The sequence below is a fragment of the Lithobates pipiens genome, unplaced genomic scaffold, assembly GCF_037356315.1.
Source record: "Lithobates pipiens isolate NorthernLeopardFrog02 unplaced genomic scaffold, aLitPip1_a1.2 Scaffold_1, whole genome shotgun sequence".
Classification (NCBI taxonomy): domain Eukaryota; kingdom Metazoa; phylum Chordata; class Amphibia; order Anura; family Ranidae; genus Lithobates; species Lithobates pipiens.
This window is the reverse complement of record NW_027507685.1, coordinates 78,905,449-78,932,984: the sequence shown is the minus strand read 5'-3', so window position 1 is coordinate 78,932,984 and position 27,536 is coordinate 78,905,449. Positions and strand designations below refer to the sequence as shown.

Here is a 27,536-nt window from a genome sequence, read left to right as displayed (position 1 = left end):
TTTTATTTTTTTTACACAAAGTTGTCACTAAATGATATATTGCTCACACATGCCATGGTTATATGTGGAATTGTACCCCAAAATACATTCTGCTGCTTCTCCGGAGTACGGGGATACCACATATGGTCGACTTTTTGGAAGCCTAGCCGCGTACGGGGCCCCGAAAGCCAAGCACCGCCTTTAGGATTTCTAAGGGCATACATTTGTAATTTCACTCCTCACTACCTATCACAGTTTTGAAGGCCATAAAATGCCAAGATGGCACAAAACCCCCACAAATTACCCCATTTTAGAAAGTAGACACCCTAAGGAAATTGATAAGAGGCATGTTGAGCCCATTGAATATTTTATTTTTATTTTTTTTACACAAAGTTGTCACTAAATGATATATTGCTCACACATGCCATGGTTATATGTGGAATTGTACCCCAAAATACATTCTGCTGCTTCTCCGGAGTACGGGGATACCACATATGGTCGACTTTTTGGAAGCCTAGCCGCGTACGGGGCCCCGAAAGCCAAGCACCGCCTTTAGGATTTCTAAGGGCATACATTTGTAATTTCACTCCTCACTACCTATCACAGTTTTGAAGGCCATAAAATGCCAAGATGGCACAAAACCCCCACAAATTACCCAATTTTAGAAAGTAGACACCCCAAGCTATTTGCTGAGAGGCATGTTGAGTCCATGGAATATTTTATATTTTGCCACAAGTTGGGGGAAAATTACAAACTTTTTTTTTTTTTTTTTCACAAAGTTGTCACTAAATGATATATTGCTCACACATGCTATGGGCATATGTGAAATGACACCCCAAAATAAATTCTGCTGCTTCTCCTGAATACGGGGATACCACATATGGTCGACTTTTTGGAAGCCTAGCCGCGTACGGGGCCCCGAAAGCCAAGCACCGCCTTTAGGATTTCTAAGGGCATACATTTGTAATTTCACTCCTCACTACCTATCGCAGTTTTGAAGGCCATAAAATGCCAAGATGGCACAACCCCCCCCCCCCCCCCAAATGACCCCATTTTGGAAAGTAGACACCCCAAGCTATTTGCCGAGAGGCATGGTGAGTATTTTGCAAAATGAAGAAAAAAAAGAAAAATGTATATTTATTTTTCTTTTCTTCAATTTTTAAAACTTTGTGACAAAAATGAAGGTCTGCAAAATTTGCGCAGCGATTTTTCAAACGCATTTTTTGAGGAAAAAACACACTTTTTTTTTATTTTAATGCACTAAAAATCACTATATTGCTCAAATGTTTGATGACATAAAAAATATGATCTTAGGCCGAGTACATGGATACCAAACACGACATGCTTTAAAATTGCGCAGAAACGTGCAGCGGCGACAAACTACATACATTTTTAAATGCCTTTACAGGTGACCACTTTAGATTTACGGAGGAGGTCTACTGCTAAAATTAGTACCCTCGATCTGACCTTCGCGGTGATACCTCACATGCATGGTGCAATTGCTGTGTACATATGACACCAGATCGACGCTTGCGTTCGACGTTGCGCTTTACCAGGGGGGACAGGGCTTTTTTTTAATTTTTTTTTGCTTTTTTTATTTTATTTTTAAACTGTTCCTTTCATTTATATTTTATTTTTTTATGATTTTTATTGTTATCTCAGGGAATGTAAATATCCCCTATGATTGCAATAGGTAGTGACAGGTACTCTTTTTTTTTGAAAAAATGAGGGTCTATCAGACCCTAGATCTCTCCTCTGTCCTCAAAGCATCTGACCACACCAAGATCGGTGTGATAAAATGCTTTCCCAATTTCCCAATGGCGCTGTTTACATCCCGCAAAAGCTAAATCATGAAATAGAGATGATTGGAGCCATTCTGGTCTCTGATCAGCTCTATGGTCAGCTGGCGGAACCACCGGCTGCATTCTCAGGTTCCCTGTTGGGACAGGAGAGCCTGAGAAAACCATGGAAGATGGTGCGGGGGGGGACATTCCCTCCCACTGTTTGTAAAAGTAGTCTAGAGGCTAATTAGCTGCTAGGATTGCTTTTACATAAAAGCCGACCGCTGGCTGAAAAGAATGATACCAAGAAGATACCTAAACCTGCAGGCATCATTCTGGTATAAGCACTCAAAGTACCAGTATGTTGCTGGAACTGGTTGGGCATATATTGTAATTTTTTTTTCATGCAGCCTGTGGGCTGAACGAAAAAAAATATTGGTGGGTATGCCCACCATTAGAATACCTCCCTTCATCCACCCACTTCTAATGGTGGGCATACATGCAAAATTTATATATGCCAAAGCATAGGGGCATCCTCCCGCAAAAGGTAGGAGCAAATCGCTCCTCCACCCCTTATGCCCCCATGCTTCGGCATGTATGCTCTTTTTTAACTGTGGTGGTGAAATCACCTCCGACAGTGCTGGAGTCACGGCTTTATGTATCGTGGGAGCAAAACGCTGTTGCTGCCAAGATAAATAAATCCGCGCTGCAGCAGAATGGCGTACCTGCTAAGCAAATGATGGTTAACAATAAAACAAAGTAACATTACAGTATAACAGTAGGACTTACCATACCTGCAAAGCAAATACAAAACAAAAAAAAAATTGCAAAAAATAACACATTTAACACAATCTGTGCCTAAAATATATATATATGCCGAAGCATGGGGGCATCCTCCCGCAAAAGGTAGGAGCAAATCGCTCCTCCACCCCTTATGCCCCCATGCCTCGGCATATATGCTCTTTTTTAACTGTGGTGGTGAAATCACCTCTGACAGTGCTGGAGTCGCTGCTTTATGTATCGTGGGAGCAAACGCTGTTGCCGTCAAGATAATTAAATCCACGCTACAGCTGAATGGCGTACCTGAAAACAAAAAATGGTTAACAATAAAACATTGCAGAATAGAATACAGTACAAAGGAGCAGAAAAATAGAGAGAGAATAGAGAGAGAGAGAGAAGAATAAAACGACAACTATTTTTGTTTTTTTTATTTTATATATTTTTTTGGTTTTTTACTTTTTTTTTTTTTTTTTAAAAACACTTTTTTATGTAACTTTAACACTTCTGTTGTAACGTTTCCAGTGGTTTGGGTCTCAAAATGCGATGGCATCTTGGGAGACCCTGTGAACGTGTGCCTAGCCTGTGCAATGCTGTACCCTACGCTAATACTCAACTAGTTCATGGTAGCTTTCAAAACATTCACAAATGCAAAGACCAGGATTGTCAGGACAGCGGGGACAATAATGACGGGTGTCACGCCTATATCTGCGCTTTCTGCAGACACAACATTTTTCTTTGGGGGGCTCGTTGGGTAGGGGTACTCGGGAGGACATAAGAATAATGCCTCTCATGCAGCCGGCTTACTGCATTTGGTTGGGGAAGGTGAGGTGGAGCACCGTCTGGATACAGAAGGGCTCTGATGATATCCTCCTGGAATTTAAGGAAGGATCCAGTCCGTCCTGAAGCTTTGTGTAGCACATGAGCATTCAGCATAGGCAATTGGAATAAATAAACAGACACTTTTTTGTACCAGCGTCTGGCCTTACGGGCAACTAGATACGGCGCCAACAACTGGTCATTGAGGTCCACCCCTCCCATATTTTGGTTATACTTGTGGACACAGAGGGGTTTCTCCACAATACCAGTCGCCGTAGGAATTTGGACCGTCGTGTCTGCATGAAGGGAGGTAAGAACGAAAACATTCTTATTATCCCTCCACTTCATAGCGAGCAAATTATTACTCCGCAAGCAGGCTCTCTCCCCCAGCCTAAGATGAGACTACAAGCCGCTGGGGAAAGCCCCGGCGATTAGGTCGCATGGTGCCACATGCTCCAATCTGCTGATCAAACAAATGACTAAACAGTGGCACGATCGTGTAATAATTGTCCACATATAAATGGTACCCCTTTCCGAATAAGGGTGACACCATGTCCCACACTATCTTGCCAGCGCTTCCTATGTAGTCAGGGCAGTTCTCCGGCTCTACGTGACTATCTTTACCCTCATAAACCATAAAACTACGTGTAAAGCCTGTGGCTCTGTCACAGAGCTTATACACCTTGACCCCGTATCTGGAACGCTTGTTGGGAATGTATTGTTTGAATGACAAGCGACCAGAAAACTTAAGGACTCATCAACGCAGACAACTTGATAGGGAGTAAACAAGTCTGCAAAACGTTGGTTGAAGTCGTTTATGAGGGGCCGAATTTTGTAGAGCCGATCGTATGCAGGGTCTCCACGAGGACGACGGAGTTCATTGTCGCTGAAGTGCATGAACCGCAAAATCTGCTCGTATCGTGCCCTGGACATGGAAGCAGAGAACACGCGCATATGGTGAACTGGGTCAGTGGACCAATATGACCACAACTCACTCTTTTTGGTTATGCCCCTGTTGAGGGAGAGACCCAGAAAGATCTTAAATTCGGAAACCGTAATTGGTTTCCATTGTCTGGCAAGGGCGGACTGGGGAACAGTGGCGATGTGTTGACCAGCGTACAAATTGCTTGGTCCACAATAGATTTATAGAGATCTTCGGTGAAAAACAGTGAGTAAAAATCAAGTGTCGTAAAATCAACTGTTTCCACATTAATGCCAGGTTGGCCAGTGAATGGGGGAAGTACGGGTTCTGCAGAAGTGGTGGGCACCCAATCAGGATTGGCGAATTCTGCAGGAAGGGCACTATGGGTACAACGGGCCTGTCTTTGTCTTCGTCTTGGTGGCAGCGGGACACTACTTGTGCTTGCCACCTCGCCAGCTTGAACTGCACTTATGGGACTCGCCACATCACCACGTGCTATTGCAGTGCTGGATGTACGTCCAGGGTGTACTAGGCCGCTGGTGTTTGCCAGTTCACCAGAAGGATGAGCGGCTCTAGTACGTCTCTGCTCCATACGAGGGACCTGCAGTTCCTGCACCTGAACAACAGAAATTTTTTTGGATCGGGTACACCTGCCCTTAACGGGGACCTCATCTCTGTCGCCAGAGCTATCTGTCATGGAGCCGCTGTACTCTACAGGATCGTATTCTGAGCCTGAATCTGACAGATGAGTGACTTCCTCTTCACTATCTGTCATGCTCAGAAATGTGTAGGCCTCTTCACTGGTGTACCTTCGCTTTGCCATTTTGGGCTCTAAATTTAGGGGTACACTAGAGAGACTCACAGGTAAAAAAGCACCTAGGCTGTCAGCGACTGTATCAAAACGCTACAAAAAAAACCTGTTAGCGATCGCAGGGATCAGGCCTGACTCTACGAACGCTGCAGTTATGTGTGTTGTGTTTTGTAAGTGACAGTGATCGATCGATACTGCTCTTGGGTGGGCTGGGCTGGGCTTGGCGGAGGGGCTAAACGCAGGTGCTAGCAGGTATTTGGGCTGATCCCGCTAACAATGCGTTTTGGGAAACCTAAACTGCTGGCGACGCTAATATAGATCTGATCAGATACTATATTACTAAGGGAGGTGTATGCTTTGCGCGTGGGTGTTAGCGGTACTGGCACTAACCGGACACTGCCTCGACGCAGACCTTATCTGACCCTCAAACTTATATCACCCGCCGGGTGATCAGGGGGTTAAACCTTTATTAGGTAATAAATGGTGAGTGCCCTGAATCTATAAAAAAATAACTAACCAACCAGCGTCACCTGTAACAGTTATATGGTGATCACTGGTGATAGGGTTAACTAGGGGACAATCAGGGGGCTTTATGCGGTAGTATATGGGGGTCCCTGACGCTATAAAAAGCTGCGGCGAACCTAAATACCTACCTGCCTAACTAGCGTCACCTGTGACACTAATACAGCAATCAGAAAAACGATCGCTTATTAGTGACACTGGCGACGGGGGGTGATCACGGGGTTAAACCTTTATTGGGGGGGGGGGGTTAGGGGGGTACCCTAGAGCTAAAGGGGGCTAAACCTAACTGCCCTAACAGTTATTGCAGTCACAAATGACACCAATGCAATAATAAAAAATAAAAAAAAAATGCAATTGGTGTCACTGTGACTGGGGGTGCAGGGGTGATTGGGGGGGTGAAAGTTTGCCTGGCGTGTTCTACTGCGTAGTGTAGTGTTAGGTGCAACTCACTGATCCTCTCTCCTCGGTGCCGGAACGAAAAAGACAGACACGAGGAGAGATTACATCACTTCCTCTGCCTGTGTTTACATTACAGGAGAGGAACTGATGTAATGCTGCCATTTCATTCGTCAGGAGCGATCGCGAGGGGGTGGCCATGAATGAATGGCCGCCCCCCTCATCCCGGATCGCTCCTGCACGGAATCCGACCGCCGCTGGCACCAGGAAGGCATGGACGTACCTGTACGCCAATATGCCTGCCCGTGCCATTCTGTCGCCATACATCGTCGTGCGCCGGTCAGCAACTGGTTAAGGACCCTACCGACAGGAAGGCCAAGGCAGTGGCCCGGTCTATGTTTACGGTAGTGGGGTGAGCGATATGACCGGTACTGGCCACGTCATTTGTTTCGCAGACTCTAAGTGGGCAAAACTATTGCACTGCGAATTGGAGAAGCAGCAGTCTCCTCCAGTCTGTGTAGAACTAGCAGACCAGTTGGTGCACGGCCTTAAGTATGTCTGTGATGTGGCCCTGGATACACCTTTACTCTGGAGAGCAGGGGAAGTATCAGCAGTGGTGCTGCGGAGCCTGATCTGGCTGAAATTCTGGTCTGTGGACCAGGCATCTAAAAAAAAGCTTTGACGGATTAGCCCTTCCTTGGTGAGCTGCTATTTGGAGCTTCACTGGATGACATTATTAAGAATGTCACAAATGGGAAGAGCACGTTGCTCCCAGTCCAAGAAGGGTAAGGAGCCACGCCGCAGGCAAAGGCCCTCCTTTTCTGCTCAAGAGGCTTTTTCGTCCGCCCGGGACTTCAGATAAGTGATCCTAGGGCGACTGCTGAGGGACAAAAGCATCCCTGGTTTTGCAAGCCTGCGAGCAAAATACTACCGCATGAAGGTTTGCCCCAGCCTGACACATGGGTGTGGGATCGCCTTCGGGAGTTTGCAGCTCGGTGGGCCTCTCGGCTGTCCGACCAATGGGTCTGCGAACTGATTTCCTCAGGCTACAAGATGGAGTTGCTCTCCAAACAGACAACCAAACAGATTTTTTTTCCCTTCAGCATACTTTTACTCCCGGCTCGGCGGTAGGCCCTGTTTGGGGCAGTAAGGAACCTGTGCAGATGCGGGGTGATAGTGCCTGTTCCAAAACTGGAAAGGTTTCAGGGATTCTACTCCAATCTGTTTGTAGTCCCCAAAAAGGAAGGGGTACGTCCAATCCTGGACCTAAAAGCCCTCAATTGCTTTGTGAAAGTACAAAGGTTCAGAATGGAATTGGTTCGCTCAGTAATCGCTGCACTTCATCAGGGGGACTCCTTGGCATTGTTGGACAGCCAGGACGCGTATTTGCATACCCATATGCCTCAAGCATCAGAGGTTTCTGCGATTTGCAGTGGGGGAAGAGCACTACCAGTTTGTGGCTCTCCCCTTTGGCCTGGCTTAAGCACCCCGAGTCTTTACCAAAGCATTGGCTCCAATTTTGGCATTGTTGTGACAACGTGGTGTCGCAATCGTGGGTTACCAAGACGATCTCCTTCTTGGAGCAGCTTCCACCTCAGAATTAAGGGAGGATGTGGCGATCACCATGCAAACTCTACAGGAGTTTGGGTGGGTATTGAACCTCATAAGGTCAATACCAGTGCCGACTCAGCGCCTGGAGTACCTAGGCTTACTGCTGGACTCCGTGGAAGCGAGAATGTTTCTCCCTTCAGACAAACTGCAGACTCTGAGTGCGGTGAAGCTGTTGACGAACCGCAGGTGGTATTCCCTGCATTTCTGCATGCGAGTTCTGGGCCTCATGGTAGCCTCCTTCGAGGTGGTACCGTACGCCCAATTTCACACCAGAGTTTTGCAGAGGGAGATATTGTTCAAAAGGGACAAATCTCCGTTATCCCTGGATTAGCATATTTGGGTGAGCCAGTTAATCAGGGACTCTCTTCTCCGGTGGCTGAGGTCTCCAGCCCCTTGGTCCATGAAATCGTTCCTGCCTCTTCATTGGACCGTGATCACAACGGATGCCAGCCTTACCGGCTGGGGTGGAGTTCTCAGAGTACAGTCGATCCAGGGTCTCTGGTCGTGGGAGGAATCCCAGTTACCGATCAATGTGCCTGAGCTTCGAGCGATCAGTCTATGTCTCTTCACATGGTCAAGGAGGCTACGAGGGCGTCCGATCAGGATCCAGGCAGACAACACCACGGCGGTGGTATATGTCAACCATCAAGGAGGAACAAGGAGCTTGGCTGCAGCACGAGAGGTCATTCACATCTTTCGGTGGGCACAGCGACACCGGACCGTACCGGACCTTACCGGACCTGTCGGCCATATACATCCGGGAGTAGAAAACTGGCAGGTGGACATCTGTTGCCAGATTCTGGACCCGGGAGAATGGTCATTGCATCCGGAGGTGTTCAGGCTTCTCTACCTACAGTGGGGCACAGCAGATGTGGATCTTCTGGCCTCTCGGCTCAATCAGAAGGTGCGGAGGTTCGTGTCCAGGACAAGAGATCCTTGGGTGGATGCTTCAGACACGTTGGTGGCTCCATGGGAGCAGTACCGGCTGATTTACGCCTTCCCTCCAATCAAACTGTTGCCTCGTCTGCTTTGCAGGGTGGAGGCCGAGGGGATTACAGTGATACTGATCGCTCCAGATTGGCCTTGCGTCCCTGGTATGCCGACCTAGTACACCTGGTGGCGGATGCCCCATGGTGTTGCCGATGCGAGAAGACCTATCGCAAGGTCTGATACTCCATCCTACTTTACCATCGCTGGTTTTTACGGCATGGCTGTTGAAAGCCAGGTGCTAAGGAACCGAGGTCTGTTGGACTCGGTAATCTCCACTATGCCGAGGGCATGAAAATCTTCTTCTCGGAAGATATACCATCTTACGTGGAAGGTTAATTTCTCCATGTGTGAGGTGATGGGGTGGTGTCCGCGCACCTATTCCGTTTCCAGGATCCTGCTGTTCTTACAGCGAGGAGTGGACCAGAATCTGGTTTTAAGCACCATCAAGGGATAGATATCAGCCTTGGCTGTCTTTTTCCAATGACCCCTGGCATATCACTCATTGCTAAGCACCTTTTGTGCATGTAGTCCCTCCAGTGCGGCCGCCCCTGCCTCCGTGGGATCTGAACCTGGTGCTATCAGTGCTTCAGAAACCGCTGTTTGAGAACATCAGGGATATTCCCTTGTTGACTCTTTCTCAGAAAATGGTCTTTCTAGTGGCTATTCCATCGGCCAGGAGTGTTTCTGAGTTGGCGGCCTTGTCATGGAAGTCACCCTATCTGGTCTTCCACAAGGATAAGATGGTGTTGCGTCTGCAACCTTTTTTTCTTCTGAAGGTGGTTTTCGGCCTTCCATCTTAATGAGGGCATTGTGTTACCATCTCTGTGTCCTAAGCCGACACACCCTAAGAAGGTGGGCCACCATTCCCTGGACGTTGCCTGGGCCCTAAGGGCATATCTGTCTGCCACGGCTCCCTTCCGGAAGTCAGATTGTCTGTTCGTTTCGGTAGCTGGTTTGAAAAAAGGGCTGGCAGTCTTGTCGACAACCATTTCACAGTGGATCAGACAGATCGTGATCCAGACTTACGCCTTGAAGGGGCAGGTGCCCCCCTTTCCTGTCACGGCCCATTCCACCAGGTCAATTGGGACCTCTTGGGCTTTCCGACATCAAGGGTCTGTCTCCCAGGTGTGTAAGGTGGCGACCTGATCGTCCGTTCACACTTTCACAAAGTTCTACAAAGTTGATGTAAGCACAACAAAGTTTTGCAGGCGGCCGTGTAATCGTTGCAATTTGCACTCTTTCTTCTTGTAAGAGAAAGTTAGGTTTTGTTTGTCAATGCATTCTGATGCATATGTTGACAGCAAGTTCTGATGCGGTCGGTTCAGATGGTGACTCCTCCATTGAGGAGCACTTCTGGTTGTAGGTAAAGTTACAGTGCCTTGCGAAAGTATTCGGCCCCCTTGAACTTTTAAACCTTTTGCCACATTTCAGGCTTCAAACATAAAGATATAAAATTTTTATTTTTTGTGAAGAATCACCAACAAGTGTGACACAATTGTGAAGTGGAACGAAATCTATTGGATTTTTGAAAATTTTTTAACGAATAAAAAAATGAAAAGTGGGGCGTGCAAAATTATTCGGCCCCCTTGTGTTAATACTTCGTAGAGCCACCTTTTGCTGCGATTACAGCTGCAAGTCGCTTGGGGTATGTCTCTATCAGTTTTGCACATCGAGAGACTGAAATTCTTGCCCATTCTTCCTTGCAAAACAGCTCGAGCTCAGTGAGGTTGGATGGAGAGCGTTTGTGAACAGCAGTTTTCAGCTCTTTCCACAGATTCTCGATTGGATTCAGGTCTGGACTTTGACTTGGCCATTCTAACACCTGGATACGTTTATGGTGTGGGAATGGTGTGTTGAGGGTGATGAACTGTGTTACTTTTACGCCAAACATATCGTTTTGCATTGTGGGCAAAAAGTTTGATTTTGGTTTCATCTGACCAGAGCACCTTCTTCCACATGTCTGGTGTGTCTCCCAGGTGGCTTGTGGCAAACTTTAGACGAGACTTTTTATGGATATCTTTGAGAAATGGCTTTCTTCTTGCCACTCTTCCATAAAGGCCAGATTTGTGCAGTGTACGACTGATTGTTGTCCTATGGACAGACTCTCCCACCTCAGCTGTAGTTCTCTGCAGTTCATCCAGAGTGATCATGGGCCTCTTGGCTGCATCTCTGATCAGTCTTCTCCTTGTCTGAGCTGAAAGTTTAGAGGGACGGCCAGGTCTTGGTGATTTGCAGTGGTCTGATACTCCTTCCATTTCAAAATGATCGCTTGCACAGTGCTCCTTGGGATGTTTAAAGCTTGGGAAATCTTTTTGTATCCAAATCCGGCTTTAAACTTCTCCACAACAGTATTACGGACCTGCCTGGTGTGTTCCTTGGTCTTCATGATGCTCTCTGCACTTTCAACAGAACCCTGAGACTATCACAGAGCAGGTGCATTTATACCAGGGCTTGACAAATTTGCTTGGAATCTAGGAGCCAGCTTAAAAAGTTAGGAGCCAGGTCGGTAACGGCGATCCGGACCTGTCCCTGGCCTGACATGGAGACGAGTGAGGAGAAGATAGTGCCGCAGCCCCCCCCCCCCCTTTTTTTTTCCTTAATTAAAATAATATTTTTTTTTACTTTTTACAAAAAAAAATAAAAAATTATATATATATATATATATATATATATATATATATATATATATATATATATATATATATATATATATATATATATATATATATATATATATAGAGTGTGTGTGTGTATATATAAATATAATATAATATAATATAATATATATATATTAATTAATAATATAATGAGAAGCCATTTACCAGCCACCACACTCACTCACCGTTGGGCAAAAGGCGCCAGATGACGCCCGCAATCACTTCCTTCTCTTCACTTTGGGAAGGAAATGGGCGGGCAGTGAAAAACAGGCAGGGGAGCTTCACTCCATTAGGAATTAGCATTATTGGAATAGGGTGTAGTTTCTACATCCACCACAAGATGGCGCCAGACTACCGAAAGATTTTAGAAGGCCGCAAAGCCGCGGCCTCAATTACCGGCCGGCGCGGCCCGATGCAATTGCGCGGCGGAGTTCGGGGTCCAAATGGAGACGGGATACCCCAGCAGCGTTGCCCCAGTCGCCAGGACACGAATTCTAGGCGCAAATGCGACCAGGCGCCCGGGGTTTGTCGAGCCCTGATTTATACAGAGACTGATTTATACAGAGACTTAGAATCCACCTGTGTGTAATCATTTATCACCATCAGTCATTTAGGACCAACATTGGATCATTCAGAGATCCTCGCTGAACTTCTGCAGTGAGTTTGCTGCACTGAAAGTAAAGGGGCCAAATAATTTTGCACACACCACTTTTCAGTTTTTTATTTGCTAAAAAAGTTTAAAATATCCAATAGATTTCGTTCCACTTCACAATTGTGTCCCACTTGTTGGTGATTCTTCACAAAAAATAAAAATGTTATATCTTTACGTTTGAAGCCTGAAATGTGGCAAAAGGTTAAAGTTCAAGGGGGCCGAATACTTTTGCGAGGCACTGTATGTTTGCGGTTTCTACCCCTCGTTCTGACACTGCTTGGGGATGTCCCTATGGTCAAGATTTAATGGAGCTGTGTCCATCAATAAACGAAAGCGAAAATAGGATTTTTATACTCGCCATAAAATCCTTTTCTCTGAAGCACCCACCCATCCTATTATTTTTACGTTATACTGCTTGTTATCGTACCAAGCTGCAGGAAGCAGGCTGAGGGGTTATAGCCAGAGGGACCTTTAATGGAGCTGTGTCAGTCAATGAACTTCAGAGAAAAGGATTTTACGGTGAGTACAAAAATCCTATTCTTTTTTTAAAAACTGTAATTTTCGGTTTCAGGCACCAAAATTTCCATTCGATGCACCTATAGTTGTAGTGCATTGTTGGGACCTTTTTTAAATGGCTATTTTATTGCATCGTAACAAACACCTTAATATGATGCCTGTTAACCCATCGCTTCAGAACACACAGGTGTGAAGGAATAACACTAATCCCTCGTACACATGGTCAGACTTTTGAAGGTTGTTGGCTCCAACTTGTGTTGCATACATGCGGTTACACAAATGGCAAGCAATTGCTAACATAAGGACGTACAAGATGTACGTGATATCTCCATTACGAATGCTAGTTATATCTCTGGCTCATACATGATTCCAAGCATGCATGGACTTTTGTCCGACGGACTTGTATACACATAATCGGAAAGTCCAATAACAAACATTTGTTGGCGTAAAATTTGAGAACCTGCTAGCCAATATTTGTTGGCGGAAAGTCCGACAACAAATATTTTATGGAGCATACACGCGGTTGGACTTTCCGCCAACAAGCTCATGTCCAACATTTGTTGCCAGAAAATCCGAGCGTGCGTATGGGGCATAAGACTTTTACTAAGCTCAGGTGAGATTAGTCAGGGAGATGATCTCGAGCAGAGCTGTTTGTACTTGGGCCCCTTTCACACTTGTGCGACTTTGGACAGTCGCATGACAAGTTGTACCCAAAGTTTCCTAATGATAACCATTCATACCTGTGCAACTTCAAAGTTAGTCTCTGTACTACTTTGGTCTGACTTTGATGCAAGTTGAGGTCCATAGACTTCAAGTTGTACACAGGCATTACGTGAAATCGTATCAAAGTCGCAGCATTATGAATGGGCCTTACTGGAAAGTGTCAGTCAGCTATCAGTTTAAAATAAATGCAATTTAATAGTATTATTCTCAACATTTCATAACTTAAATTCTGAATTCGGGTATGTTTTTATTCAATATTAGACTGATCACAAATGGACCAATTCCAGATGACACACAGCATCCTGATTACCGATTGTCCAGAAGATGAAGATGAACATTTATCAGAGGTGACATTTTAATGAACATTTAATATCTTGTGTCTGCAATCATGCTGTAGATGTAACAATTTGTAACTGCGATTTGCTTCTATATTGGGTGAGAAATGAAATGAAATCTATGAATGGAGGGGCAAACCCTTCAATCATCAGACTGTCCTCCATTCATAGATCCCGTTTCATTCATAGAATCTGCAGTTAAAGCTTTTATGAATGGTGGAGCTGGGGGGGGGGGGGGAGGATGGACATAGTCTGGCTTTCTTGATGGGTGCCTGTCACTGCTTCTTCCATTCTCTTAACCCCCACTGCACTGGAAGATTACAGCTGTGGGGGGCATCGATGGAGAAGGGTTTCAGCTAACAGAAGAGACATTAGCACATGGGACACATCCTACTGACTGTAAGTAATGACTCTTGTGCTATTATTTTTTTATTTATTTTTTGACTGCATTTAATATATTTTAAATTACTTTATGTTAAGACAATTTTTTTTATTTTTTATGCTTGGGATGAAAAATGTGTAGCATTCATTACTGACCATCTGTACTTGGAGCTACCTTTTGTTCACAGAATGGAGCTGTATTGGTTAAAGAGAAAATAAAGCAAAAACAATCAAAAACAGTATGCACCTAAGCTACTTCACATTGTATCATCTACATTCACTGTACCCCCTGTCCTATTCTGTCAGTGATATTAAATCACAAATATAAAGCGCATGTTCAGGTGCAGTTCATTTCTCTTATATTCACCGACCGACACAGCTCCTCTCTGTAACAAAATGGGTTGTTAGCCCTAACACTGGAGATCACTAGGCAAAGTTGTAATACAACACTTCAGAACTTTAAGTTCCGCCCAGGGGGCGGTCCCTAGGCTACAATCCCCACAGTCTGCCCCAGCAGCCTCAGTTTTATTTTGCCAATTGAAGGAGATACACCTAGGAACCCTGTGAGCCTATAGGTCCGTGTGTTTGTTTGTTTGTTTTTTTAATGCAGAAGCTTGGCTTTTTGTGGAAGATGAATGATCCTGTGATCTTCTGTCAACAGCCAGCTGGGTGACAGGCTCGTTCACTTATCCTTGTAGTCTCCCCAGTCCGGCCATCGAGCGTGTGCAGGTCACAGCTACAGCTCGGCAGGCCATGATATACCTCAGCTCCAGAGTGGTCGGTGAGCTTTTATGCTCCGGGGTATACATATGACCGGGCTACTGATGTCTGCCTCACAGTATGCCAGGCCAGTAGACTTCCCTGTACTAATCAGGAGTTGGCTACAATGGAATGTCTCCCAGCTCTTCAGGACTGGTAAGTACAGCTCTCCCTGTCTCGGCAGGGTTGAGCAGCTGGGCATTCCCTGAGAAGTCGATGCGGGGGCCCCCTCACCCCCCTCTCTTCTCTCCCCTGTCCCTAACTCCCCTTCTTTCCCCCCTCACGGGGGGGGGGGCTGTACATGTACTGAGTGTTGTGTGTGTGCGCCCTAGGCTCTCACCTGGGTTCTGGCTGTGCTGGGGTGCCTGGGTCCTGTGTGCCTTAATCCCGGAGGGTGCCTGTGAGGTTTGCCCCTGTGTTGGTGCAGCGCTGTGTCTGCCACATGTTTTCTTTCTGCCCCTCATGGCGCTGGCTGGCGGCCATTTTCAGTGTGAGCAAGGGATAGCATGCTTCTGGGCTTCAGGCGGCCATTTTCCCGGTTATTCCCTATTCAGAACACTAGCAGCCATTTTCTTGGAGCCGGACCACGTTTTTTGTGCTCTAGCAGCTGCTCCTGTGCCCTCAGCTTCCTGTTTTGTCATCACAGAGCGCTGGGAGGCTTTCTGTGTAATCCGGACACGTGTCTCTGATCGCTCACCGATCGTTCACCGATCGTTCACCGATCGTGCTGACGGACTGCCACCGACACAGCTTTGGTCCCTCTGCATCTGGGAGCACTAGGGAAAATGGCGCAGAACTCCTCAGGGCGGTGAGTCTGGCGGGTTAGAACCCCTCAGTCAGCGGCAGCAAGGAGGGTGGGACTGTCACTGTCCTAAGTCCTCTTCGGGTGGCAGACAGGGTAGGGTCAGCATGGCTTCATAAACTGGTGTTTCTTCCCCCGAAATCCAGGCAGTTGCAACCGGGTCACCTGTGGACTGCGCGGTCCCTATGGACACCTTGATGGCGGTCCTCAATTCGTTAGTTCGTTGCCAAGATAGAGGCGGTGCGTGGGAAGAAAGGTGCTAAAAAGTGCCCCCTGCCCCCCCCCCCCATCCTCTGGGGAGATCTCTGACGCAGACTCGGGTCCTGCTGAGGCCGGTGACCCCTGCTCTGTCTTGTCAGATGACGCTGACCGTTCGGACAGTGAGGATGAGTCCCCGTCTGGGTCCATGCACGACAAAGCGATTGTTGGAGCACTTATCACAGCTGTGCGTGATACCCTGAAGATTCAGGAGCCAGCGGATCCATCTGCTGATGTACCGGTCCCTTTTGGGTTCCACAAGCCAGCACGTTCACCTAAGGTATTACCGTATTTGACTTATTTTGACAAGTTCATTTACAAGGAATGGTGTTGCCCACAATGGACCTTTTCGGTCCCCAAATACATGGCGGTGCGTTACACCTTTGAGGAAAGCCTTCTCAAGAAATAAAATAAAGTAACCACGATCCCGGTTGAGGAGACTCCTACATTCAAGGATCCCACGGACAGGAAGGCCGAGGCGGTGGCTCGTTCCTTGTTTACGGTTGTGGGGTCAGCCGCGCGACCTCTACTGGCATCCTCACTAGTGTCGCTGACACTGACTGAGTGGGCAAAACTTTTGCACCTCGAATTAGGAGAGCAACAGGCCTCCCTTGTCTGCATGGAACTAGCAGACCAACTAGTGCAAGGCCTTAAGTCCGTCTGTGACACGGCCCTGGATACTCTCCCTCTGTTATCCAGGGTTTCAGTGTCAGCTGTGGTGCTGAGGCGCCTGATTTGGCTAAAATGCTGGTTTGCTGACCAGGCATCCAAAAAAGCCATGACGGACCTTTCTTTCCTTGGCGACCGGCTCTTTGGAGCCTCGTTGGATGAGATTATTAAAAATGCCACTGGTGGTAAGAGTACACTACTCCCACAGGCCAGGAAAGCTAAGGAGCCATGCCGTAGGCAAGGGCCCTCTTTTTCTGCTCACAAGCGGCTTTTTCATCCGCCTAGAGCTTCGATGAAACGTCCCCAGCCCGATAGGACGCCCACGGATGGTCAAAAACATCCCTGGAACCGCGAGCCTAACAAGTCTGTGAATAAAAGTGCTACCGCATGAAGGTTTGCCCCCACCCATGTCTTGGGTGGGGGGTCGCCTTTGGGAGTTTTCAGCCCGGTGGTCCTCCCGGTTATCCGACCAATGGGTCTGCGATCTGATTTCCACAGGCTACAAGATAGAGTTTCTCTCTTGGCAGCCAAACAGATTCTTCCCCTCCAGCATACCCGTATCCCCGGTTCGCCAGAAGGCCCTGTTGGGGGCGGTAAGGGATTTGCTGAATCGCGGGGTGATTGTACCAGTTCCGGAATCGGAACACTTCCAGGGATTCTTCTCAAATCGGTTTGTGGTTCCCAAGAAGGAAGGGGTATGTCCGATCTTGGACTTGAATGCCCTCAATCACTTTGTAAAAGTGCAGAGGTTCAGAATGGAATCAGTTCGCTCAGTAGTAGCTGCGCTCCATCAGGGGGACTCCCTGGCATCCTTAGACATCCAGAATGCGGTACCTGCACATACGCATATGCTTTCGCCATCAAAAATTTCTGCGTTTTGCAGTCAGGGAAGCCCATTACCAGTTTGAGGCTCTTCCTTTTGGTCTGGCATAAGCCCCCCGAGTCTTTACCAAAGTTCTGGCTCCAGTATTGGCGTTGCTGAGACAACGTGGGATTGCGATCATGGGCTACCTAGACAATCTTCTCCTGAGAGCATCTTCCGCCTCAGAATTATAGGAGGATGTGGCGATCACCATGCAGACCCTGCAAGAATTTGGGTGGCTGTTGAACCTAAAGAAGTCAGTGATTGTGCCGACCCAGCATCTGGAGTACCTAGGTTTGCTGTTGGACTCCAGAAAAGCAAGAGTTTTTCTCCCTTCAGACAAATTGTAGACTCTCAGATCCGCGGTCAAACTACTGATGAACCGCAAGTGGTTGTCGCTCCGGTTTTGCATGCAAGTACTGGGTCTCTTGGTAGCCTCCTTCGAGGCAGTACCCTACGCCCAGTTCCACACCAGAGTGCTGCAGAAGGAGATCTTGTTAAAATGGGACAAATCTTAGTTGTCCCTAGATCGACAGATCCAGGTGAGCCAGTCAGTCAGGGACTCTCTGATCTGGTGGTTGAGGCCCCTGGTGATTCAGTCCGGAAAATCGTTCCTTCCTCTGAAATGGACAGTGATCACTACGGACGCCAGTCTATCCGGCTGGGGTGGAGGGATGGGAGTTCAGTGGGCTCAGGGCCTCTGGTCAACTAAAGAATCCGAGTTGACGATCAATCTTCTCGAATTGAGAGCAATTAGGCTGTGTCTCCACACATGGTCGGTGAGTCTTTAAAGGCGTCCGATCAGGATACAGTCGGACAACGCCACGGCTGTGGTGTACGTAAATCACCAAGGGGGAACAAGAAGCTCAGCCTCTGCTCAGGAGGTCATTCACATACTTCGGTGGGCAGAGAGATATGTACCGGCCCTGTTGGCCATTTACATCCCAGGGGTGGAGACAGATGCTGGACCCAGGAGAATGGGCATTGCATCCGGAGACATTCAAGCTGCTGTACCTGAAGTGGGGAACACCAGATGTGGATCTACTGGCCTCCCATCTCAATCGAAAGGTGCCAAGATTCATGTCCAGGAGAAGAGATCCGTGGGATCAGTACCAGCTGATTTACACCTTTCCACCACTGAAACTGTTGCCACGTCTGCTTCGCAGAGTGGAAGCCAAGGGGATCCCAGTAATACTGGTTGCCCCAGATTGGCCTCAGCGTCCTTGGTACGCAGCCCTGGTGTGTCTGGTGGCAGACGCTCCCTGGCGACTGCCATTGTGAGAGGACCTCCTATCTCAAGGTCCAATTTTCCATCCTGCTTTACCATCGCTGGCTTTAACAGCATGGCTATTGAGAGCCAGGTGTTGAGGAACCGGGGTCTGTTGGACTCGGTGATTCCAACTATGTATATATATCGTACCGGGAAGGCCTACATCTCCATGTGTGAGGAGAGGATGGCATCCACGATTCTTTTCCATATCCAGGATCCTGCTGTTTCTCCAGCAGGGAGTGGACCAGAGATTGGCATTAAGCACCATCAAAGGGCAAATCTCAGCCTTGGCTGTCTTTTTCCAACGACTTCTGGCATCGCACTCCTTGTGAGTACCTTCGTTCAGGGGGTACGACACGTAGTCCCTCCAGTGCGTCCACCGTTACCACCATGGGATTTGAGCCTGGTGTTGTCCGCGCTTCAAAAACTGCCGTTTGAGAATATCAGGGAGATTCCCCCTTTGACTCTTTCCCAGAAAGTGGTCTTCTAGTGGCCATCACCTCGGCCAGGAGGGTTTCGGAATTGGTGGCCTTGTCCTGCAAGTCACTCTATCTGGTTATCCACAGGGATAAGGTGGTGTTGCATACGCAACCGTCTTTTCTATCGAAGGTGGTCTCGGCTTTTCATATCAATGAGGACATTGTATTACCATCGCTGTGTCCTAAGCCGAAGCACCCTAAAGAGGTGGCCCTGCACGCTTTGGACGTGGTTAGGGCTCTAAAGGTGTATTTGTCTGCCACGGTTCCCTTTTCTGAAGTCAGACTCACTGTTTGTTTTGGTATCTGGTCCCAAGAAAGGCATGGCGGTCTCGTCTGCCACCATTTCCAGGTGAATTAGACAGATTGTAGTGCAAGCCTACGCCTTGAAGGGGCAGGTGCCCCCCTTTCTGGTCACGACCCACTCTCCAAGGGCAATCGGAACGTCTTGGGCCTTCCGACACCAAGCGTCGGTTGCTCAGGTGTGTAAGGCGGCGACCTGGTCGTCTGTCCATACGTTTACCAAGTTTTACAAGGTAGACGTCGGTGCATTTACTGATGCCTGTTTTTATTTTTATTTTTTTTCCTGGTTTTTCGAAAAAACGCAGTACTGTTATGTTAATGCACTGTTGCATTACTTCCACAGTTGGCTGCGGTCTTGGGGATCACTCCTGTTGAAGATACCCTGTGGTTTTGTGGTGGTTTTTCCACGCACTGCTGTTTTTTTGTAGGTTTCGTTTCACTAGTTCCTACCTGCCATGGTGGATGAAGTTTTTATGCTGTTTTTCCCCACCCCTCGTTTGGCACTGCTTGGGGACGTCCCATTTTGTTACAGAGAGGAGCTGTGTAGGTCAGTGAATATAAGAGAAAATAGGATTTTTGTACTTTGGGGATTGTAGCCTAGGGACAGCCCTTTGGGCGGAACTAAAAGTTCTGAAGTGTTGTATTACAACTTTGCCTAGTAATCTCCAGTGATAGGGCTAACAACCCATTTTGTTACAGAGAGGAGCTGTGTCGGTCGGTGAATTACAGAGAAAAGGATTTTACGGTGAGTACAAAAAGCCTATTTTTCAATGGCACCTAAAACCCAATGCGGTTTTGCAGTGATTATCGCAGCAAAGCACAAAGCTTTTCGAACCAAAAGAAGCTCCTGCCTCTTCAAAGATCTGGCTGAACTACTGGCCTCCTGGGCATCCCTATAAATTTCTTGGTTTGGCAGGATTCACGCCCTTCACATGACCTACCTGCCAGAACTTCTCTATTTCCAAGTATTACTGATCTCAATCCCAAACTACGTCTTGTGGATTTAGCATTTAATTTGGCAAGACCACAGACCGCAGCGACGAGCCCCAATCCTGTCCCACCATAGATAAGTTGGCCTTATGGTGCCAAGTTTAAAGCACTAGTACACTGCGCATCAGATTGTTCCACTGGTTTCTCTCCACTATGCCCTCAAAATGCCTATTCAAGCCCATTTTTGCAATTGCAGAATCTTTCTCCATGTACAATCTTCTCTGGCCTCCAGCTGTATTCCCAGGATCCATGACCCTATCCTGTTGCATTCTTTATGCCTATGGGACTTTGTGAAACATTTCTGTAGACTGCTTTCCTCTCACGGTCTCTTTTCCGATGTCCTAGACACCCTGCAGTTCTGCCCCATATATATATATATATATATATATATATATATATATATATATATATATATATATATATATATATATATATATATATATATATATATAATCAACTAGCCTTCGGATGGTGTCAGATATGTCCAGAAAATTCTCGCTCTGGATGGGGTTAAGTCTTTCCAATACCTGTATTGCAACTACAGCCCCCCACCCACTCAGATTTTGCAACAGTAGTAATCTTCCGTTGTTGCAGTAGTTAAAACTAGTTGCTGAACCGGTCACAGTCACTTGTCAAAAGTGCCAACTATGCCTGCCCTTTCCGCCCCTTGCTCTATTCATAAAAGCTTTACCACCTCTTTTTAGACCTTACATTGATCTGCCTGATAGAGCACTTTTCATAGAATGTCTGTCTTTTTTTTTATTTTATTTTTTTACCATCCCTGTAAATGAAGCCCTTAAAGTGCTTCTAAAACCTAAACATTTTTTACATTAATGAAAAAAAAATTCCCTTCTGGGTGATCTATCTACAGTGCAAGGATTTTAATAAACTGTTGCAGATGCAAGTCGTACCAAAAGAAGTGTGGGATCCTTTTTCTAAGTCTGAGCACCTCAAGTCGCACTAATTGTAACGGTTCCATTACACAGAATGGGTCCAACTTCTGATGCGACATGTGCTCCAGTCAGAGCGACTGTCGCATCAGTGTGAACCGAGCCTCAGACGTGATTTCCTACTGGGAGTATCTCACTAAAAATGATATTTTCTCTTTCACTCATTGACGGACACGGCATCTTCATCTTGACCTTAGGGTTATATTGCCCCTTTAGGAGAGAACTAGGCAGAAAGTGTTAAAAACAGTAACAACTTGCACAGTACCGCCCAGAGGGCAGTCCTACTGGCTATAACCCCTCACAGTGCATCCAGCAGCTCAGTTTTTTTTTTCTGCTTAGTGTAGAAGGACCTGGCTCCCGGTGGGACCATTGGCCCTAGGAATTTTTTTATTTTTCCTGCATTTTTGATTCCTGTGATCTACAATCAACAGCTGGCTGGGTGACAGGCTGGATAATATAGATCCTGATAGTCTCACCAGCCTGGCCATCGAGCGTGAGCAGGCCCTAGCTACGTGCTGAGTCAGCCACGACATGCCCGTCTGATCCAGAGGCGGCCGGTGAGCTATATGCTCCGGGGCACACATATGACCGGGCTACTGCTGTCTGTGCCACAGTGTGCCTTGGTCGGCAGCCACCCTGTACTGATTGGGTGATGGGTCTGTTTGTGGAATGCGTCCAGCAGTCCCTGCCGGAGGGGTAAGTATGGTTCCACCTGTCTCGGCAGGATGGAGTAGCTGGGCATTCCCTGGGAGGTCAACTAGGGGGTCTCTCAAGCTCCCTTTCTTCTCTCCCTGCCCCTTCTCTCCTCCCCATGTTATTGGCTGCTGTGTGACTGGGCACATAGGGGGTGCAGTGCACGTACCTGGCCGGGGGTCCTTCGGGGGGGGCTCTGGGTCCCGGCAGGGGGCTGCACTGGGTGTTGGGGGTCTGCTTGTCCTCTTCCCTGTTTATGGGTCATGGTGGGATGTTAGTGCTGTGTTTGACATGTGGGGAGGCCGCCGCATGCTCTGCGGCAATTTTCCTGGGGCTGCAACAATTTTTTTTTGTAGCCACAGCCAGTTTTTGCCTTTCAGCCATTTCCTGGAAGTTTGGCCTCAGACGGTTTGGCTGAGGCGGCCTGTGGCCATTTTCTAGTAGCTTCAGGTAGTTTTGCCTCTAGTGCTGGGTGCTTGTTTCCTTCTAGAACAGTGCACTTTTCACACAGACACCTCGTGGATGACACAGGGGAGAGTGGACAGCAGCAGCACAGTGCAGTACCTGGGTCAGGGTGGTGAGTCCTGCGGGGGGCCCTTCTGTCTGTGGCAGTTAGGAGGGTGGACATTTTGTGTGACTTGCATTAGGTCCCTAAGTGGTGACAGGCGAGTGTGGGTCAGCATGGCGTTGGAAGCTGGCGCTTTTTCCCCAGACATCCCTGTTATTGCAACTGGTTCCCCTGCACCTGCGGTGCCTCTGGACACTCTGTCAGCGGCCCTGGATGCCTTTGTTGCCAGGGTGGAAGTGGCGTGCAGGCGCAAAGGGGATAAAAAATGCCCCCCCCACACCATCTTCTGGAGAAAGCTCTGATTTAGACTTGGCCCCCGCTGTGACAGGCGGCCCCTGTTCTGAAGTATCCGAGGATGCGGACCAGGATGCAAAATTGTTTCACCGTGAGTTAGAGAAGCAACAGGCTTCCCCGGTCTGCGTGGTGCTGGCGGACCAGTTGGTGCAGGGCCTTAAGTATGTCTGTGATGCGGCCTTAGATACAGCCCCCTTGCTCTCTAGAGCCTCTGTATCAGCAGTAGTGCTGCGTCGCCTGATTTGGCTGAAATGCTGGTCCGCGGACCAGGCATCTAAGAAAGCACTGGTGGACTTGCCCTTCCAGGGAGAGAGGCTGTTTGGTGCCTCACTGGAGGACATTATTAGGAATGTTACTGGGGGTAAGAGTATGTTGCTCCTACAGTCCAGAAAAGGTAAGGTGCCACACCGTAGGCAAGGGCCCTCCTTTTCCGCTCAGAAGCGGATTTTTCATCTGGTTTCACAAGCCTTCAAGCAAATCTGTTACTGCTGAAGGTTTGCCCCCGCCCGACTCTCGGGTGGGGGGGTTGCCTTCGGGAGATTGCAGCCCGGTGGACCTCCCTACTTTCCGAACAGTGGGTCTGCGAACTGGTTTCATCAGGATACAAGATAGAGTTTCTTTCTTGTCTGGCAAACAGACTTTTTTTCCCTCCAACCTTCATCTTCTTCCGGATCGTTGGGAAGCCCTGTTCGGGGCAGTACAGGACCTACTGTTGCATGGGGTGATAGTACCTGTACCAACTCCGGAAAGGTTTCAGGGATTCTACTCCAATCTGTTTGTAGTCCCAAAGAAGGAAGGGACCTGTCCGTTCCTGCACCTCAAGGCCCTCAAAAGCTTTGTGAAGGTACAAAGGTTCAGGATGGAATCTGTTCGCTCAATGGTCGCTGCACTCCATCAGGGGGATTTTCTGGCATCCCTGGACATCAAGGACGCATACTTGCATGTCCCCATATGCATCAAGCATCAGAGGTTTCTGCTAATTGCGGTCAGGGACGAGCACTACCAACTTGTAGCTCTCCCTTTTGGCCTGGCATCAGCACAGAGGGTCTTCACCAAGGTGCTAGCCCCAATTTTGGCTTTGCTAAGGCAGTGAGGGATCGCAGTTGTGGGTTACCTGGATGACCTCCTTCTGAGAGCAGCTTCCACCTCAGAATTAAGGGAGGATGTGGCAATCGCTATGCAAACTCTTCTGGAGTTTGGGTATTGAACCTACAGAAGTCAGTGTTGGTGCCGACTCAACGCCTGGAATACCTGGGCCTGCTCCTGGACTCCTCAGAGGTGAGAGTCTTTCTCACTTCAGACAAGCTGCAGACTCTTCAAGCTGTGGTAAAGTTGTTGGTGCCCCGCAGGTGGTCATCGCTGCGTTTCTGCATGCGAGTCGTGGTTCTCATGGTAGCCACCTTCGAGGCGGTACCGTATGCTCAATTCCACACTTGAGTCTTGCAAAAGGAGATCCTGTTCAAATGGGACAAATCGCCGTTGTCCCTGGATTGTCAAATTCGGGTGAGCCAGCTAGTCAGGGATTCCCTGCTCTGGTGGCTGAGGTCGCCGGCCCTTCAGTCCGGGAAATCGTTCCTTCCTCTTCATTGGACGGTGATCACAATGGACCCCAGCCTGATCGGTTGGGGGCAAGTTTGAGGCGTACAGTCAGCCCAAGGTCACTGGACACAGGAAGAATCCCACCTGCCAATCAACGTGCTGGAACTTCGGGCGATCAGGCGGTGCCTCTCCACATGGTCAGAGGCTGCAGGGGCGTCCAGTCAGGATTCAGTCGGACAAGGACACAGTGGTGGCGTATGTCAACCATCAAGGAGGAACAAGGAGCTCGACTGCAGCACTAACGGTCGCTCACATCCTGAGGTGGGCAGAGGGGTGCGTGCCAGCTCTGTCGGCCATGTACATTCCGGGCATAGAAAACTGGCAAGCGGACTACCTAAGTCATCAGATGCTGGACCAAGGGGAATGGTCGCTACATCCGGATGTATTTCGGCTAGAGGTCGACCGATATGGGTTTTTCTGTGGCCGATGCCGATATTTAGAAATCGCGGCAGCCGTTGACCGATATGTTAGGCCGATTTTTTTTTTTTTTTATTTATTAATTTTTTTATTTATTTATTTTTTTCCCCCTTCATCTCATAAAATCTAAGACACCTTTCACACTGGGACGTTTTTCAGGCGGGTGCTTTTGGGCTAAAAATATCACCTGTAAAGTGCCTGCAAAACGGCTCCCCTGCAGTCTGTGAAAGCCCGAGTGCTTTCACACTGAGGCGATAGGCTAGCAGGGCATTAAAAAAAATTCCTGCAAGCAGCATCTTTGGAGCGGTGTGTGCCGCTCCTCCACCACTCCTGCCAATTGAAATGAATGGGCACCACTGCCGAAGCGCCTGCAATGCGATTTGGCAGCGGCGCTTCACGGCGCATTTAACCCCTTCCTTGGCTGCTAGCTGGCTTATAAGTGCCCGCTAGCAGCCGAATAGCGCAGCTAAAACTCGCAGCATTTTACCATCAATGCCTGCCCACTCCAGTGTGAAAGCAGCCTTAAAGAGGCGTTCCCCTATAAAAGTTAAAAATTAAGTCAGAAGCTGCAAATACTGCAGTTGCTGACTTTTAATAATCGGACGCTTACCTGTCCCATGTCCAGCGATGCAGGGGAACGAAGCCCCGGTCGTCCCCCTCCCCCCCCTCCGCTCGGCGATGCCGGCATTGCAACTGTGGAACCTGGCTGTGGCTTCACAGCCGGGCACCCACTGCGAATGCGCGAGAGCGCCGTGATTTGCCACGCAGTCATCTGGGACCTGTCAGGTGTCCCAGATGACTGACAGGAGGGAGGGAGCAGAGCTGAGCCCTTCCTGTGCCGAGGGGGAAGTGATATCACCAGCCCAGGCACGGAAGGAGGCAGACTACGAGCAACAGGCATTTAGCGGTGAGTTAAAATAAAAAAAATTCCAATTCGTTTTTTTTTTATTTATTTTTTTTATTTTAATTGTGTGGAACACCACTTTAAGTAGTAAATGATACAGCAAATTTCTTACATTTAAACATTTATTAAACAAAACAAACCTCCAATCAGTTCACTTGTATGTATAATTTAGATTTAAAAAAACAAAAAAACAAAACAAAAAAAAACATATATATATTTCCTGACAGACTCCATGGCAGCCTACGTGTGGGGTTTAGTCCCGCCTCCATTACCCTATAGGACGACACTCCCATAAATCTTTGCTCCCTGCCACAGGCCGTGTTCTTTTTTTGTCCTCCTCCATAGGACCTAACATGTGTCTTTTTACCCTGAAGACTCACTTTTTCTACGTTACGGACCGGCCGTGCGACTTGGAAGTCGCAGATTTCCGATAAGCTCTAGCTACTAGCGGAGTATGGAAAAGGGGCATGTGGAAGAGGCGCTGAAGAGGTGTATGCCTAGTCACTGACAGGTGAAACCGCGTTTGAGTCATGAAACCTTGCTACTAGCAGGTGACTGTTCGCCCCCAACGTTCCCCCCTCCTTCTCCTCTTGAAGTCCGGCGTGTGTGGGGACCTACCTCGGCTGGTGTCCGTCTTCTGGAGTGGTGAGCCGTTTTCTTTCCATGGCAGCCTGTATTTGTTTGTTGTATCTTTTCTTTGCAGGTTTGCAGTGTCCCTTCGTTTCCCCCATACAGCGCCGTGCGGTGTATCTGGCTGTTCGGGCGGCTGGTTTCCGTGCGTTCCAGCCGCCCAGTTACTTCCTGGTTTCGCCGCTCGGTCGTTCTGCGCATGCGCGAGACCGGAGCGAAGACGAGGCTTGGTTCGCGCATGCGCGATGCGGGCTTCGCGCATGCGCACTAGCGTTTTAGTGACGAAAATCGTGACGTCACTTCGGCGGCGAATTTAAAAACTGAAAACAGCTGATAGTATGCCTGGGATGTTTGTAAGCCTGCAACTTCATTCCTGAGCTCTGTTCTTTAGTGTTAAGGTATGTGTCTTTTGGGATCAGTTTTTCCTCTGCCTCCTTAGCTGTTTTTCTGTGTTTTAAATTAGGCTGTTTCTTTCTCCAGCCCTATGGATCCTGGAGATGCCTCACCGCTTGCTAGTGGCCAGCCCTCTCGGAGAAGGTACTTCTTTTGGGGTTACCTACCGGGGGGGGGGGGGGAAGCAGTGGAACATTAGGGAATGTTCCACTAACACTGCTGGTTTGTTCTACAGCCCTTCTAGGTCTACTCAACGGCGAAGTTCTCACCGAGGAAGTGACTCGTCTAAGTCCCACTGCCGGCATTCCTCTTCCAGGTCCAGACGACATGATTCTCCTGCGAGAACCAGTCTCCGTAGCCGGGAATCTTCCCGCCCTTCATCAGCTCACCCAAGTCACGTAGCTGAAGGTGTATGCTGGGGGTGCAAGACGCAGGTTCCTGCTGACAAGTCCCTTTGTGACGCCTGTTATATCAAAGCGACGGGTGAAAGGAGTGACTCTGACCAACAGCTAAAGTCTATGGTGGAAAGATTGGTTAAGGACAGTCTTAAGAAGTTTGAAGCCCCCCAGTTGTCTCCCATAGAGTCTCCAAGGTCTCCAGGGAGGGATGCTCAGGCCCAGGACACTTGGGATTCCTCGCTGCCTAGCCATCCATCTGCTGTCCTTTCAGAGAGTGAGTCTGAAGAGGAAGAGTCTGGTTCAGGTTTTGACTTTGCCCTGCTCCCTCCTTTGGTCAAAGCCATTAAGGAAACACTGAGCTGGGAAGAGCCGGTAGTGGCCCCGGCAAAACAAAGAAAATTTTTCAAACAATTGAAAAAAGAACGTATT

General features: G+C 48.2%; 1 protein-coding gene across 1 annotated transcript in view; it reads left to right on the top strand.

The window, feature by feature from the left end:
- Positions 1-13,415: 13,415 nt before the first annotated feature.
- The window catches only part of MSH5 (mutS homolog 5), a 360,046-nt gene continuing 345,925 nt past the window's right edge, over positions 13,416-27,536 (top strand). The window contains exon 1 of the mRNA XM_077460730.1: positions 13,416-13,503. Coding sequence (XP_077316856.1) covers positions 13,429-13,503 — 75 coding nt within the window. The 5' untranslated portion in view covers positions 13,416-13,428. The remainder of the gene's footprint in view (positions 13,504-27,536) is intronic.